The following is a 17,294-nucleotide window of genomic DNA, read 5'->3' on the forward strand; positions in this document are numbered from 1 at the left end:
ATTTACCACAGGTGGACTCCAATGAAGTTGTAGAAACATCAAGGATGATCAATGGAAACAGGATGCACCTGAGCTCAATTTTTCAAGTCTCATAGCAAAGGGTCTGAATACTTCTGTAAATGTGTGTTTTACATTAATACATTTGCAAAAATGTCCAAAAACCTGGTCTTGCTTAGTCATTATGTGGTGGTGTGTGGATTGAGGGGAGGAAAAAAAACTATTTAAAGCCTGTGTGAGTGTTTGTTTAATAACCTACTGATTCCGTGAGCACCAAGCCTCACACAACACGTCGTTTAAACAATTTCGCAAATTTGTCTGTTGTCATCATCAATCATTAAAATAAGTAATGTCATTCATTAGCAGGCTTAGTATAATCACCATCGAGCTGTAGAGCACATCCTGTTTAGTTTCAATACCCTAACTTAGGCCTATATTTCAATACTTCTAGGCTTCTGTATCAATCAATTATTTGTTCATGTCATCACACGAGTCAGTTTGAAATGCAATCAAGCATTTTAGTTTAAAAATAAAGCAACCATTGAATAATTAGCCTAAACAATAAATAGGCCTAAACCGTTCCACTTCAGAAATTGAATTCACAAATGAATGCAACTGTTTTTTCTGTAATAAAGGCTTTACAAAAACAAGAAAATTCTGGTATGCTTATAATTGATTTAGTGTTTACAATGTTCCAAATGTTCAGAAAAATGATATTGTAATCTAACAGCACCTGTTTGGCATGCAGCACTTGCTCCTGACCTTTTCTTAAAATCGCCAGTATTTTCCACAACTAGTCAAATTTATTTTGCATATCTGAATTCCCCTCTACCTCCTGAGTAACCAATAAACATTCCCTCGTTTATATAGTTTAGTTGATCCTGTTTTTCCCTTCACATTATCAACACATTTGATCTAATTTATGCTTATTTATAAGTTCGGATGACAAGTAAATTACTGGAACTGAGCTTTGATGCAAACCTACATCCTCCGACATCTTACAAGACAATAGATGAGGAGCTGTATCTGAGCTGTCCAGCTCCTCTAGAAATAGACTGACTATTGTTTTTGGAGACTCTCCAAATCAAGGCACAAAACCATATGCTACACTCAATACAACAAGCACACCCACACACTTTCTGTCCACTCTGTTATAAAACTATTTAGAGAAAGAGCTCAACAAAAATCACTTGTGGAAATGTTGGCAGCTAGCTAGGCCTTAACACCGGAGAACAATAAACACATGACTCCTGCATGATTATTTGAACACCATGTACTTGAAGTAGCTTTCATTTTTCATCCGCCCTCAGAGGCAGTCAGTACATTTAGTTGGCAATCTAGACATTTACAAGACGAGACAGACTTATCTAGCAGTTGTCAGGCAATTCAAATGTAGTAGAGTCTTGTGTGAAGGGCCTTCAGTGGAGTGATATAGTGAACCTGTACATGAGCTCATTTTCTTAGAAATGAGAGTAATGGCAAAAAGCAGAGCATACCGGAAAAAGTGATTTTCGCTTTCCTCTCCCCCCAATGTGACAGAGTGGCAGGAATTCCCTTATTGTGGCAGAGGTCTTATCTTTCTAACCCCTTACCTCCTCTGATCATGGAAACAGTTTCCTCAGTGTATCTGGATGCGTGTGCATAACTCCTGACTAAACCACTCCATGTCGCTCACACAGCCACCATCACCCAATCCTGAAACATACTTGCCGGTTGCAGTCATAAAATAAAATAACAAAAAATTAAAAACACTAACCCCTCAATTGCAACCCTCCACATATCACTCAGCCAGAGGCAGCCCTTATCTTCACGACACACCCAACCTTCCTGGATGTTTCCCTTAGATTTTCCAAAGCCCCATCCATATTGGGTCTCCTCCTCAGAGTCTCCGCTCCCTCCATTTTTTTCCCACATCCACTCTCATCCCGAATTCCTGGCGTTCCCTTGGCTCTGTTGCCAACGGACGTGTTCTGTGTGTGAGCTGCAAACTCAAAAACAGAAAGGGGGCTCTGGGAGGCATTGACAGCAGCAGCATACACCACCCTGACAGGTTCATCATGCATCTGGAGGACTGTTAGGGGGTTTAGAGGTTGAGAGATGCAGCAGAGTGGGGCTGGCTAGAACGGCAAGGTTATGGATGACAGTGCTATGCATGATTGCCAAGAGAGAAAGGAAACACGTTACGGGTCAGAACGAGCTGCCTATTGTTTGAAGGAGAAACGGCTGATTCAGTACCCAAGTTCTTTCTGCCAAGGCAAAGCTGAAGTAAGGGACTGACTCTGTCCTTTCCACAGACACAGAAAGAATTTAAGAACCCCTGCACTAAAATAGTCAATTAACGGGCCAAATGTTTCAGGGCAGGGGGTAACAGTTGCATAGAGCCAAGTATAAACTCAGCTGGTAAGTACCGCTATTGTAGGTTTTTATCAGCGCTTCCCCAAGAGAGCATCACCACTCCCTCCTACTGTTAAAACCCCAGTCCCCACTCCCTCCGCATGACAACATTCAATACAGAGGATCCCATTCCTCAAGTGGCAGGCTAGTGTCAACTTGGGTCACACCCAAGGGAAAAGCACAACTGATTGAAAATAGAGGTTCTGAACACAGTGCTAAAAACACTGACATGTGACATGACACATCCACCTCAACTTTCAAAGGCAATTTTAAGTAAGGGGGGGGGGGGTTGTACAGTCATTCCTTCTGTTCTAATATTTGAAAATCCATAAGAGTGTGTGTGAGTGTAATATATATAAAAACATTTTACACAAAGCAAAAGATAAGCCCACATGTCAAATACAGCATCTGCTTTTCAACTGCCACCCAAAAAACATTATTTTCCATATGCACTACTGGAATGCAGGATAAAGTGATGCACAGTCCAGGTAGTCACAAAATGTAGCTACAGTAGCACAGCTCAATGTGTAACCTAAATAATATATTTAATTATGTGAGAAAATGGAGGTGGGTCTTATTCTGTTGACATGATGATCAATGCTTGACAACCCTTCGACAGAAAAATGTTCTCGTGTAGACTAGCCTACCCACTGTATCTGCGCGCTGTTGGCTAGAGCACAAGTGCCAAGGCCAGTCCAGAGTAGGCACATTTGCCATTTAACACAACGGTTTGTGACAAAACTATCGGTAGAGGGGAGTCAAGTGCAGGTTCAGGGACGTGATTTATTTAATTATCGTTTTGGTGGAAACGCACCACTGGTGGGAAAATACAAACGTTCTACTTATGGATTTTTGAATAGTCGCCTGAAAATCTGTCACCAAATGGATGGAAACATGGCTATAAACCATTTGAGTTGACATTCATATTTTTTATGTTGAATAAATGAATGTGAAAAGGTGCATTTCATAATCTAGACAGACTCCATAAATTAGCGCACACTAAGTAGTATGACACCAAGATGTCTGTATCATATACGGTTCACATATGATAAAGGTGTTGTATTCGGCGCATGTGAAAAATACAATTTGATTTGAATGTATAGGTCTAAAGAGGGCTACTTCCATCATGATTTCCTCAAATGGTTTGTGATACAAATGTTAAAATACATGTCAAACATAGAAACCTCACGGGAGGAACTGTGAGAATTGCTGGAACAATCTGAGATTCCAAAAATATTTTCCGCTCCCACTGGCATGGAATCGCCATAGACTGTTGCAAGTGAAATGATTCATAGACCAATGGTCATGATTTAGCATAGTTTTAGTGAAGCAAAAGGTCCATATCACTGACAATCCACTAAAGATTATGAGTATGTTTCTGACATCAGTTACACATTAAATAAAACAATAGTTGGTCAGGATACAACATTGTAGAATTGGTGTAAATTACAAATGTATGCCTTTTTAATGACTTGTTGCAGTTTCCCAGGAGGATAGACAACATATTTATTGGCCATTAACACGCAGGTGTCATATGTGTTTTATCATGCGTTTTTTTATTTTCACCGATACGGGTCCGGTCTTTGTAATTTAACCGATTTGATGCTGAACCGATTTGATGCTGAAGTGATAAAATAATGTCCCAAATTGGGATTAGTAAAGTACTACTCGACCCTGTCTTTCCAGGTATTCTGCATGAATGTGGGAAGCAATGTAACAATGAAAGCAGCGCCAGTTAATATTTGATCAAACTCGACAGCCGCTTCCGGAGCTTGTACCAGGACAGAGGCTGTGTCCATGGGTCCTCTGAGGGGAGGAAACATTCTGCAATACAATTATCATACTTACAATATGTACAGTGTAATTAATAGATCACACATTTTCTCAGTCAGAGTAAGGGTAATAGTCTAGCTACTATCAGAGTTGATTCTCATTTCTTACATAAGCTATGACAGCTCTTGCATTCATGTACAGAAGTTGATTGCAAGGTCATGTCAAATCAGGATGGACCTATTGACCACACCCCATCTCACTTTTTAAGAGACCTTAATAATATTCGTCATACTCCCATGACAGCTCTGTGTGGGAGCATTATGAAAGCATAGATGGGGGGGGGGTCCGCTAGTAAACTTGATCAGTCTCAGTCAAAGGACATGGGCTGAGCAGAGGTGGCTCTTCAACGTTCAACACAAACACAGTCACTCCCCTCCATACTGTCACACACTGAACCGAGGATAAGAATAAATACCAAATATGAATATATGGAGAGAGAAAAAAGTTGCATGATTATCCAATAATCCTCGGGCAAATAAAGAATCAATAGAGAAGAGCTAGCTAACGTTAGCTATCCACCAACAGTGCTAGCTCAGGCCATCTTTTTAATTCCCTGGCTGGGGGATTCATAAAATATTCCCAGTTAGCTGTCCAAATAAACTAGTATTTCGCTAACTAGTTACACTGGACTGGGACTCACCTGTTAAGAAAAGCGTTGCCAAAAGCGTTGAGTTTTCTGAAGGGTTTCTTGGGGTCAACTACTAGAGCGTTGCCTGGAATCAGCCCCTCCTGTTCTCCATGCATGACCGCTATGAAGGAGTCGGTGGTCGGTTCGGGCCCTATCCGCATGCCGGGGAAATCTTGCTCCATTAGATGCCGGATAAATGTGGTTTTACCTGTAGAGTATTGGCCAACCAAGAGCACCATTGGCTTGTTGTCAAAGTCGGCATCTTCCAAAGCGGGTGAATGGAAATCGTGGAAGCGGTAGGTGTCTTCCAATGGAAAGAGTTTGGTCCTGTACAGTTTTTTCAGCCCTTCAGAGACATTTTGGAATAGTTCTGGGTCCTTCTTGCCATCCCTTTTAAACATGGTGCCCGAATTCGCAAATATTGCAGATGTACTTGTTGTCTCAATGCAACGGTAGTTGTTCAATGAAGTACAGCTGTTGATATCGCTGGACAACGGTTCTGTGTCTGTCCCCGATGAGGTAGAAAGTTTGAATTAGTAAATTTGCTAGCCAGCCAGCCGGTTAGCTTTGTAAGTGTCTTAAATAGCTAGCTAGCTCAGTGTCTCCTCTTCACTCAGAAGAATGTGATAACGGTCTGAGGGTTTCGGCTAGCTACCACAGTTTGTGCAAATTAACAGACGGTTTATCTGTTCGAAGTTATTTACTTTTACAATAGATTAATGAAGCTATCAAATACGTTTGCTCCAACTCTGGAACTCAAACCGCAATGCTAGCAGCAGACCAAGAAACCGTCTCTTGTCAGACAACCGTGCTTCTCCAGTCAGGTCTCGAGCCCTCCCTAGTGGAACGTCAGAAGGCTTATAATAGTGAGGGGATTCGATTAATATTGCCCGGGCGCCCGGGTAAGCGTGTTTTGCACAGGGTGAAAGTTGATTGCATTCGTTTTGGAAAAGGGCTAAGCCCCGGGCGTGAGCCAGGTGCCCCGTTCAAAGCCAACGGCGAAGTCGGCTCAAAACAAAAGTGATGTCATTATGCACGATGAGTAATGAGTATAATTCTGTTTTAACATACAAACGTGATTGCTTTTAAAAAAAACGCTTTATCTGCTTTCCCAATGAAAACTAGTTTTAAAATTCAAACATATATTTTATGTGAAAGAGATGTATGTTTCTGGCCAATGCACCATGCTGCCTTGTTGACAACATGGCCGAGCGGTGCAGATTACTGTTAGATTTGATACGGGCACTCCTCCCTTACCACTTTTGCCCGTTCACCTCACTGGCCATAGACCGGTGTTTGCGGCTCAGGATAATTGAATCGATTCAATATGACGCCTGTATAGCAGAGTAAAAGGCAAAGCGAGAGGTATAATTGGGCCCAAAATCTGTCTTCTCCAGCAGTTGCCGTTTTTTCCACTCCCCTAGCGATGAGTTTTTGTATGGAGGTCAACGAGAGTGTCGAATTTGGTTAACAAAAATGGAATGGCTTATTTGCAACGTGGGGTTTATTTGATCGAATAGAAGTTATAAGTATGAGGAGGACTGATTTTGATAGTACGGACACGTGACATCCCGGCAACTTTCAGGAAAAAATACTTTATATTGGGGCTCCCGAGTGGCGCATCATTTCTGTGCTAGAGGTGTCATTACAGACCCTGGTTCGATCCTGGTATCACAACTGGCCATGCTTGGGAGTCCCAAAGGGTGGTCCACAATTGGCCCAGCTTCGTTCGGGTTAGGGTTTGGCCAAGGGTAGGCTGTCATTGTAAATAAGAATTTGTTCTTAACGGACTTGCCCAGTTAGATACATGCTAAAAATACATGTCAGAGTTGTGAACGTTGTTCACACGTGTATCTGCCCTCTCATTGGCTAGAATGGTCCCAACTGCCTCTCATTTTTGAATATATATTTTTTTCATCCTTAGACTGGCCACTAGAGCAGCCACTAGAGCATGTGATCAATATAATGGGCTCGCCAGTCCTAAAAAACACAAATGAGTTATCTCTGGTTTGTTCATCCATTCCTATGGGGAAAATCTCCAAACCATTACTGACACCCCTCTCGACCCACTGCAGTTTGCCTACAGAACTAACAGGTCTATGGAGGAGGCTGTCAACATGGGCCGACACTACATTCTCAGACACCTCAATAACCCAAAGACGTATGCAAGGATATTGTTTGTGGACTTTAGCTCTGCATTTAAAAAAATGTCTGAATGCTTAAACACTAACAGTGATTCTTGAAGCACTATCTCTGAAACCATTAACACTTGTAGCCAATGCATTTACCAAGTGTGCAGAACAGAATGCACGTTCTCTGCTTTACACTCAGTTTGCAATTTAATAACACACTTCCAGCAAAACTGTAAACATTAGTCTCTACATTGCTACACTATTTCGCCAATTGCCTTTCCACATTGACACATGTGAAAACACTTTCAGATAATGAGTTCACTTACAAATCAGAGCTTGAGCACTATAAATAGGCCACAGGTAAACATTTGGTTTGGACAACAATGGAGGCCAATATTGGACAGAGAGTAAGAGGCGTGAGAACAAGGAAGGGGAAGAGGTGTCAGGAACACAATAACTGATGAAATCCAAGCGACTGTGGTTGACATTTACATTACATTTTTGTCATTTAGCAGACACTCTTATCCAGAGCGACTTACAGTAGTGAATGCATACATTTCATGCATTTTTTTTTTTTTTGTACTGGCCCCCCGTGGGAATCAAACCCACAACCCTGGAGATGCACATACCATGCTGGCGTTGCAAACACCATGCTCTACCAACTGAGCCACAGGGAAGACATGTTGTCAACCATGGGATGAGCATGGGATGAGCATGAGGGAGGCTGGGCAACGGGTTCAACCAAATCTGAGCCCCTATATTGTTGCAGGTATAATCCGGATATTTCGAAATGAGAACCGGTAAGTAACTGTAAGTGCTGTAGTCTTACTGGTACAGTAATATGTACTGTACTTTCATAATGAGAAGGATCTATCAATAAAACCATTCAAATGTTTTTAATTAACTGCAAGAAAACCAGTATCTGGTGGAATAGGTCTACTGTTCACCCCAGAGCAGGAGACCCACATTTTAAATATGGTCTTTGCAAATAACTGCATCAGACTGCAGGACCACATAATGGCAGATAACACCATATTCCAAAACGTCAACAGAGTGAGTCTCTATGCACTGTCTCGTCTACTGAAACTCAATAGAATCAGGATGAAGCAGCTGTACTGTACAAAGTTCCTTTCGAAAGAAACTCAGACCGTGTAAAACAACTGAGATATGAATATGTGCAGGTAAGTTATACTATCCTATCATTGGTACTGGATCTGGAAGTGTATGGTGCTACATCATATTGACTGATTCCTGTCTTTTCGTACTGTGCTACATTGTTTTATCTTGTCTCTTTCAGAGAGACATGGAGCTAGAAGCAGATGCAGTGCATCATGAGCTAATATATGTGGACGAGGCAGGTTTCAACCTTGCAAAAACAAGGGGCCATTATCATCGGGCACCGTGCCATCATCAACGTCCCGGGACACCGTGGCGGCAACATAACAATGTGTGCGGCTATGAGTCAAAACGGTGTCCTTCACCATCATGCAATCCTAGGCCCATACAACACTGCACACGTTATCACATTTCTGGACACCCTCCACAACAGACTGATCCCTAATGACCAGGGGCCAGAGCAGCCCAGGTATGTTATAATTTGGGACAATGTTAGTTTCCACCGGGCTGCTGTGGTCCGCAATTGGTTCACAGGTCACCCACTTTTCATCGCACTCAATCTCCCCCCATAATCTCCGTTCTTGAATCCTATTGAAGAATTCTTCTCTGCATGGCGTTGGAAGGTGTATGATCGCCAGCCCCTTCTACAGGCAATGGAGGAGGCTTGTGGAGACATCAATCAGGGGTCATGCCAGGCCTGGATACGGCCAGACCCACAAAGAAGGCGAGCTGTAGCCTATTTCTTTCTGTTCTTTTTTTTCTGGCACAAATGTTTTTCTTTTCTCCTACTGCGCTTTTGTTGTTTGAGGAGTGTTAGAACATTAAAACTTTTTTTTTTTAAACGTTATACCTTATTTGTATTGATAGTGTGTTATGTTCGGAATACACATCAATACTTTACACATTTGGATACCTGTGTGTATGTGTGTTTACTACATGAATGACAAAACTTTCTTGCAAACTGCTATGCCCTGCACACAGAAAAAGAAAAGGCCAAGTGTTTTTAATTTATACTTTCAGTGCATAGCTTCGTGTGCTTATTCAAATTATGGTTTGTGTGTATTGTATTGAGTTTTGCAAGAATTGTTTGCTTTTGCAAGAGATGTATACTGTTTTGCTGGTTTAGTGAAAGGGTTTGTGGTTAGTGTGTAGAGTTTTGCAAAAATAGTCTATAGTTTCAAAGATAGTGCCTAAGCAATCAGAAAAAACTGTAACACCATCATCCCAGAACTGCTATAAAACTAATTCTCTCAGCTGAACGTGTCCAGCTCCATCTGTCAGTGGATCACTGACTTCCTGTCCAACAGGACACAACACGTGAAGCTGGGAAAACACCTTTCGTACTCTTTATCCCTCAACACTGATGCACCACAAGTATGCATGCTCTCACCTCTACTATACTCACTCAACGCCAATGACTGCACCTCCAACAACGCATCGGTCAAACTACTGAAGTTTGCAGATGACACCACTCTGGTCGGTCTCATCACCGCCGGCGATGAGTCCTTGTAACATAGAGAGGTCTACCGGTTAGTGGCCTGGTGCAGTCACAATAACCTGGAACTCAGAACAGAAAAAAAACATGGAAATGGTGGTTGACTACAGAAAACGCCAGCCACCATCTCTCCCCCTCGAGATTGATGGCTCAGCTGTTAGCACGGCTGAATCATTCAAATTCCTGGGGACCATAATCTCCCACAACTTCAAGTGGGAAGACAGCATCACAGCAGTCACCAAGAAGGCACACCAGCGGATGTTCTACTTGCGGCAGCTGAAAAAACTAAATCTCCCAGTCATTCCTGATCCGGTTTTATGCATCAATCATTGAGTCATCCTCACCTCCTCTATCACCATCTGTTTTGGGTCTACATCTTGCAGCTGCAAGGACAAATGGCAACGCACTGTCCGGTCTGCAGAGAGGGTCATCGGCTGCCACCTGCCCTCTATCGAAGTCCTGCACGACTCCAGGGCAAGGAAGCGTACAGGAAAGATAATCTAAAGAACTATGAACTCTATTCTGGACAACGCATCAAGCCATCTCTGATTTGTACACAAAATAACTGCACTATACTGCATTGCACTCTGTTCATCTCTCTGTATTTAGATATATTCATACTGAAACTGTACATTTCTACATCCACTGTATATCAACCGTATACCCACTGTATATCAACCGTATACCCACTGTACATCTGTATGTCTGCTCTCTCTCTTTACAGCTCTATGCTCACTTTACCTAGTTGTATATAATGTATGTAAACTTTGTTTAAACTCCGTTGTCTGTATTCTGTCTGTAAATGTTGTCTGTCACTAGCAACACCACATCACCAAGTAAACTTCTGAGTATGTGTAAATGTACTTGGTGAATAAAGGTGAGTCTTAAATGAATGAGGAAAGAATAGCATTTTGGGATAGATGACAAAAATAAATTCTGAGATTAACACAGGTTTGGGAGATCTTATACGTTTTGTTCTATGAGATAATATCAGTCAGTTAACATGACCTTTATGAGTAATGAAGCCTTTATGTGCTTTTTTAAATTAAATAAATGCTTCAAATTTCACAAAACGTGACATTAGCTGATGAAGATTATCTAATGGACCAAAATGGACAAAATCTCATAAGCCTGTGTTTACCACAGACCTTATTTTTTGCCGTTTATCCAAAAACTCCATTCATGGCGGAGTTAGTGCCTACAAAAAGACGTCATTAATATTTCTCTCTATTAGTATTGTGTCACTACATGCATTACATCATTACATGCACACTAGCTAGCTAGAACACACTAACTAAATAAAAATACCCCTTTATACAATTCTGATGAGCATATGCTTTATGAATTTGCAAGGGAAACCCCAACCATTCTGGCCTGACAACAGGGCAGATAATAATAGACTGTTTGTATTCACATTTATTAAATGGAAGCAGTATAGCCTAAAACAAGGAAGGAGCTATATAATGACAAACCCTGAATTAAAAAATATATTTTTTAAATTCCTAGGAGAAAAAAGTACATTTAGGGAATTATTTAGGCTAATTTGGAGTGTTAAATTTCCCCAAAGATATTGTGTATGTAAGGGGTGCGTACTGGGGGCAGAGAAGTCAGACGCAGGAGAGCAAAAACTGTGTTTCCAACGGCGCAGTTTAATAATAAAAACCACCAAGAAACAGGACAATCAATAAATGGGTACAAAACCCGACGCACACCAGACATAACGTGCACAAGCACTTACAATAAATAATACTGGACAAGGACATGGGGGGAACAGAGGGTTAGATACACAACATGTAATTGATGGAATTGAAACCAGGTGTGTGGGAAGACAAGACAAAACAAATGGAAAATGAAAGGTGGATCGGCGATGGCTAGAAGACCAGTGACGTTGACCGCCGAACGTCGCCCGAACAAGGAGAGGGACCGACTTCGGAGGAAGTCGTGACAGTGTATTTTTTCCCCCACCGCTTATGTTATTGTGTGCTTCTCATACTTTAGCAACATTTTTGTGTGGAGTGGCCCCGACTGGTTGATAAACAAACACTCCCTAGATAAATGTGTATGTACATTTTCTAAAGATGGTTCTACTGAAACTGAAGTTCATGCCTTGTTTTACTGTGGGTTATACAACAAAATTAGGGAAGTTCTTTTTTGTCAGATGTCAAGCCAAAATAAAGATTTTAATAGTAACAATAATGTAAATGCCTGCGCCAAAGCATGACATTTTGTCCTCCAATGGAGAGGTTTCTTTATGAGTGCCTAATTATTCTTTATGCATACATGTGTATAAATCATGTAATGCATTATAGATAAGAGCTGAAGAACATACAGTTGAAGTCGGACGTTTACATACACTTAGGTTGAAGTCATTAAAACCAGTTTTTTAACCACTCCACAAATGTCTTGTTAACAAACTATAGTTTTGGCAAGTCGGTTAGGACATCTACTTTGTGCATGACACAAGTAATTTTTCCAACAATTGTTTACAGACAGATTATTTCACTTATAATTCACTGTATCACAATTCCAGTGGGTCAGAAGTTTACATACACTAAGTTGACTGTGAGTCAATTGGAGGTGTACCTGTGGATGTATTTCAAGGCCTACCTTCAAACTCAGTGCCTCTTTGCGTGACATCATGGGAAAATCAAAAGAAATCAGCCAAGACCTCAGAAAAAAATTGTAGACCTCCACAAGTCTGATTCATCCTTGCGAGCAATTTCCAAATGCCTGAAGGTACCACGTTAATCTGTACAAACAAGTATAATACGCAAGTATAAACACCATGGGACCACGCAGCCATCATACCGCTCAGGAAGGAGACGCGTTCTGTCTCCTAGAGGTGAATGTACTTTGGTGTGAAAAGTGTAAATCAATCCCAGAACAGCAGCAAAGGACCTTGCGAAGATGCTGGAGGAAACAGGTACAAAAGTATCTATATCCACAGTGAAATGAGTCCTATATAAAAAAAAACTGAAAGGCTGCTCAGCAAGGAAGAAGCCACTGCTCCAAAACTGCCATAACAAAGCCAGACTACAGTTTGAAACTGCCCATGGGGACAAAGATTGTACTTTTTGAGAAAGTCCTCTGGTCTGATGGAACAAAAATGGAACTGTTTGGCCATAATGACCATCGTTATGTTTGGAGGAAAAAGGGGGAGGCTTGCAAGCCGAAGAACACCATCCCAACCATGAAGCATGGGGGTGGCAGCATCATGTGGTGGTGCTTTGCTGCAGAATGGACTGGTGCACTTCACAAAATAGATGGCATCATGAGGATGGAAAAGTATGTGGGTATATTGAAGCAACATCTCAAGACATCAGTCAGGAAGTTAAAGCTTGGGTCTTCCAAATGGACAATGACCTCAAGCATACTTCCAAAGTTGTGGCAAAATGGCTTAAGGACAACAAAGTCAAGGTATTGGAGTGGCCATCACAAAGCCCTGACCTCAATCCTATAGAAAATTTGTGGGCAGAACTGAAAAAGAAGGTGCGAGCAAGGAGGCCCACAAACCAGACTCAGTTACACCAGCTCTGTCAGGAGGAATGAGCCAAAATTCACCCAACTTATTGTGGGAAGCTTGTGGAAGGCTACCCAAAACGTTTCACCCAAGTTCAACAATTTAAAGGCAATGCTATCAAATACTAATTGAGTGTATGTAAACGTCTGACCCACTGGGAATGTGATGAAAGAAACAAAAGCTGAAATAAATCATTCTCTACTATTATTCAGACATTTCACATTCTTAAAATAAAGTGGTGATCCTAACTGGCCTAAGTACAATCTTTATCCCCATGTGCAGTTGCAAACCGTTTCTGGATTTTTTATGGCGGTTTTGGAGTAGTGGCTTCTTCCTTGCTGAGCGGCCTTTCAGGTTAATTCGATATAGGACTCGTTTTACTGTGGATATAGATACTTTTGTACCTGTTTCCTCCAGCATCTTCACAAGGTCCTTTGCTGTTGTTCTGGGAATGATTTGCACTTTCCGCACCAAATACGTTCATCTCCAGGAGACAGAACGCGTCTCCTTCCTGAGTGTTATGATGGCTGCGTGGTCCCATGGTGTTTATACTTGCGTATTATACTTGTTTGTACAGATTAACGTGGTACCTTCAGGCATTTGGAAATTGCTCCCAAGGATGAATCAGACTTGTGGAGGTCTACAATTTTTTTCTGAGGTCTTGGCTGATTTCTTTTGATTTTCCCATGATGTCACGCAAAGAGGCACTGAGTTTGAGGCCTTGAAATACATCCACAGGTACACCTCCAATTGACTCACAGTCAACTTAGTGTATGTAAACTTCTGACCCACTGGAATTGTGATACAGTGAATTATAAGTGAAATAATCTGTCTGTAAACAATTGTTGGAAAAATTACTTGTCATGCACAAAGTAGATGTTCTAACCGACTTGACAAAACAATAGTTTGTTAACAAGAAATTTGTGGACTGGTTGAAAAACGAGATTTAATGACTCCAACCTAACTGTATGTAAACTTCCGACTTCAACTGTACATCCAGGTACTTTCCGCAGGTTCTGGAGTTATAGGCAAACTCATGGAAAACAGAAAGGAAAATGCTGCACACTGCTGCTCATGGTCCCAGGTGATATTTATTTACAACAACGTTTCGACCCTTATGTCTTCATCAGGCATCCATATCCCAGGTGAGGGTGGAAGGTCCTATATATATATATATATATATATATATATATATATAGGGGCAGTACTCAGTGCCCTCACTTCCTGAAACAGGAGGTAAAAAATGTTAACATTCAATGTATCAAAAAACATGATCATACACAGGGAACGTGATCAATATTTACAGTAATATACATACACGTACAATATTCAATTAGGATTAAAAAAACACAATTTAGACATATTGAAACTATAAAAATGATTTCAAGTCAAACTCCTCGTTAAGGCCAAGAGGAGACAGTGTGTTGAGCCTGTGGATCCAGAAAGATTCCCTTCGAAGAAGTTTCCTCTCAATGTCCGCTCCCCTGTGTGACATCTTGACCATTTCTATTCCAGTGTATCTCAGAAAACTAATAGGATGTCCAGCTTGTACAAAATGAGCAGCAACCAGATGTTTTGTCTCACCTGTCCGTATATTGCTGCAGTGCTCACTGATCCGTGTCTTAAGGCTTCTATGGGTTTTCTCTATGTAAAACAGACCACAAGGACATTTCAACATGTAAATAACATTCGTGGACATAGGGGTAATCAGGCCCTTGATCTTAAATCTTTGTCCTGTGTGGGGGTGGGTAAATTAGTTGCATTTGTACGTAAAGCTGCATTGAGCACATTGGCCACATTTGTAATTACCCTCCTTGTCCAAAAAAGTTTCCCTTTAGTCTGGAGGGTAATCAGATTTAACCACAATATCTCTCACGTTTGGGGGTCTTTTAAAAACCATACGTGGGGGATATTTAAAAATGGGTTTCTAATTGTGGGTCAGTATCAATAATGTACTAGTGCTTCCAGATAATGTCCTTAAATGCCTTCCCCAATGGTGAGTATTGGGTGAAGCATGATGGGACATGTTCTGCTTTTTCTTTGACTTTTGGTTGAAGGTTTTCCAACTGTGTTAGTCCTTCAAAATGATCATTGGCATGTTTTACCCAATTGTCTTTGTACCCCCGTTCCTTAAACCTTTGAGTAAGGTCTGTGGTCTCTTTCTGATAAGAGGCATCAGAGCTGCATATTCTTCTGATTCGACTTAACTGACTCATATGGAGACTTTTAATAAGTGGACGTGGATGAAAGCTGTCACCTTTAAGGAGGGTATTCCTGTCTGTAGGTTTCCTGTAGAGATCTGTAGAGAGGGATGTTTTGTCCTTAATAACCATCACATCAGGAAAACTGATTTGTGATAGGTCATAGTTAATGGTGAAGTGAAGGTGTTCATTCACAGAGTTTAGCATGGAATTCCAAAAGTTCTTCCTGGGTGCCTGTATAGATCACGAAAATGTCATCCACATATCTCAGAATTAGGAGAATATTGGAGAGAAAAGGGTTAAGGTCTGGATTCAGCACCACCTGCTTTTCAAACATTCGTAGATATAGGTTAGCATAATTAGGAGCCATATTGCTCCCCATCGCTGTCCCTTTGGTCTGGAGGAAGTCTCCTCTGAAGAGAAAATAGTTGGAGGTTACTACCAGTTCAGCGAAGTCCACAATACAATTGGTGCTGGGTAGAGCATTAGGGGGACGTTCATTGAGGTAGAACATGAGGGCCTCTAGGCCGCCCTGATGGGGGATGTTAGTATATAGACTGGTAACATCAAAAGTACACAGAATAGAATTTTCAGGTATATGGTCCACAGATTTATACAGATTAACAAAATCAATAGAGTCTCTAGTGTATGTGGGGAGGGAGATCGCCCAGGGTTTCACAAAATGGTCTACAAAGGTAGAGATATTCTCTGTCAGAGATCCGTTACCTCTCACAATGGGCCTGCCTGGTATAGGTGGTGTCATGCTCTTGTGAATTTTGGGTAGAGCGTATATGACAGGTGTGGTTGGACAGTCAACTTTCATAAACTCATATTCTGTCTTTGTAATTTCCCCTTCATTCAAAAAACTGTGACACTTTATCATGGATCAGCGATTTCAATTGATTAGAAGGGTCCTTTGGGAGTCTTTTGTAAAATTCATCATCAGAATTTCCTTTTCATAGTCTGCTGCATTTAGTATCACTATTGCACCTCTGTCGGCAGGTTTTATAATGATACTGGAGTCATTTTTCAGTTCCATAAGAGATTATTTCTCTGCTTTGGACATATTGTGGAATACCTTGTACTGTTTTTTCTTAGCCAGGAGATTATGTACATCTTTCTCAACTAGGCGGAAATATGTTTCAAGAGAGGGATTTCTTTTGGGTAGTAAAAATGTGCTTTTCCTCTTAAAATATGTATTTTCCCTTATCATGTCCTCAGGGCGAGAGTCAGGTTATCAATTGTCATTCAGGTTATCAATGGGAAAAACATTAGCATTGTTTCCTGTCTGGTTATTAATATCGTTCAATAGATTAACATTGGCAGGTGCATAGGTAGCAACCCCATTACCAAAAAACTCAGTCAATCTCAAACGGTAGAAAATGTTTGAAAGTCTATAAATGTATCAAAGTCCTTGGCCTGTGTTGGGACAAATGATAATCCCTTACCTAGGGTAGGTGAACATGTATAAGAAATAGACCTGTTGGACACATTTATTACCGGAAACTTATTCAAAGGGAATCTTTCTGGATCCACAGGCTAAATAAATATCACCTGGGAACATGAGCAGCAGTGTGCTGTGTTTTCCTTTCTGTTTTCCATGCATTATAGATGACACCTGTACCATGTGTGACTATAATTGTTTTTAGTGTCTCAAAACTCAATTTCAGTGTTCTACAATGTGGTTTAAAAAAAATCTGGATTTGGTATTATTGTATCACTGTGACAGTGACACTTACATTTTTCTAACTCTACTTAGTCAGTCCTCTTTCTTCATGGAGTTTACTGTTGAGGTCAAACTATTGACACTGTTGACATATCACACACACACACAAAATATATTTCTTATTAAGTGCACTATGAAACTCCTCTGACTGGTAATATCACTGTGAGATTCCTGAAGTGACTCATCCAGGGACCGCAATGTGACAATTAAAGTAAGTTCATGACGTTTTTGGGTGTTTCCCCAGCACAATGG

General features: G+C 41.0%; 1 protein-coding gene across 1 annotated transcript in view; it reads right to left on the reverse strand.

The window, feature by feature from the left end:
• ehd1b (EH-domain containing 1b) overlaps nt 1–5,693 on the reverse strand; it is a 28,981-nt gene extending 23,288 nt beyond the window's left edge. The window contains exon 1 of the mRNA XM_014129089.2: nt 4,865–5,693. Coding sequence (XP_013984564.1) covers nt 4,865–5,253 — 389 coding nt within the window. The 5' untranslated portion in view covers nt 5,254–5,693. The remainder of the gene's footprint in view (nt 1–4,864) is intronic.
• Between the last annotated feature and the right edge of the window lie 11,601 nt (nt 5,694–17,294).

The sequence above is a fragment of the Salmo salar genome, chromosome ssa11 (assembly GCF_905237065.1).
Source record: "Salmo salar chromosome ssa11, Ssal_v3.1, whole genome shotgun sequence".
NCBI lineage: Eukaryota > Metazoa > Chordata > Actinopteri > Salmoniformes > Salmonidae > Salmo > Salmo salar.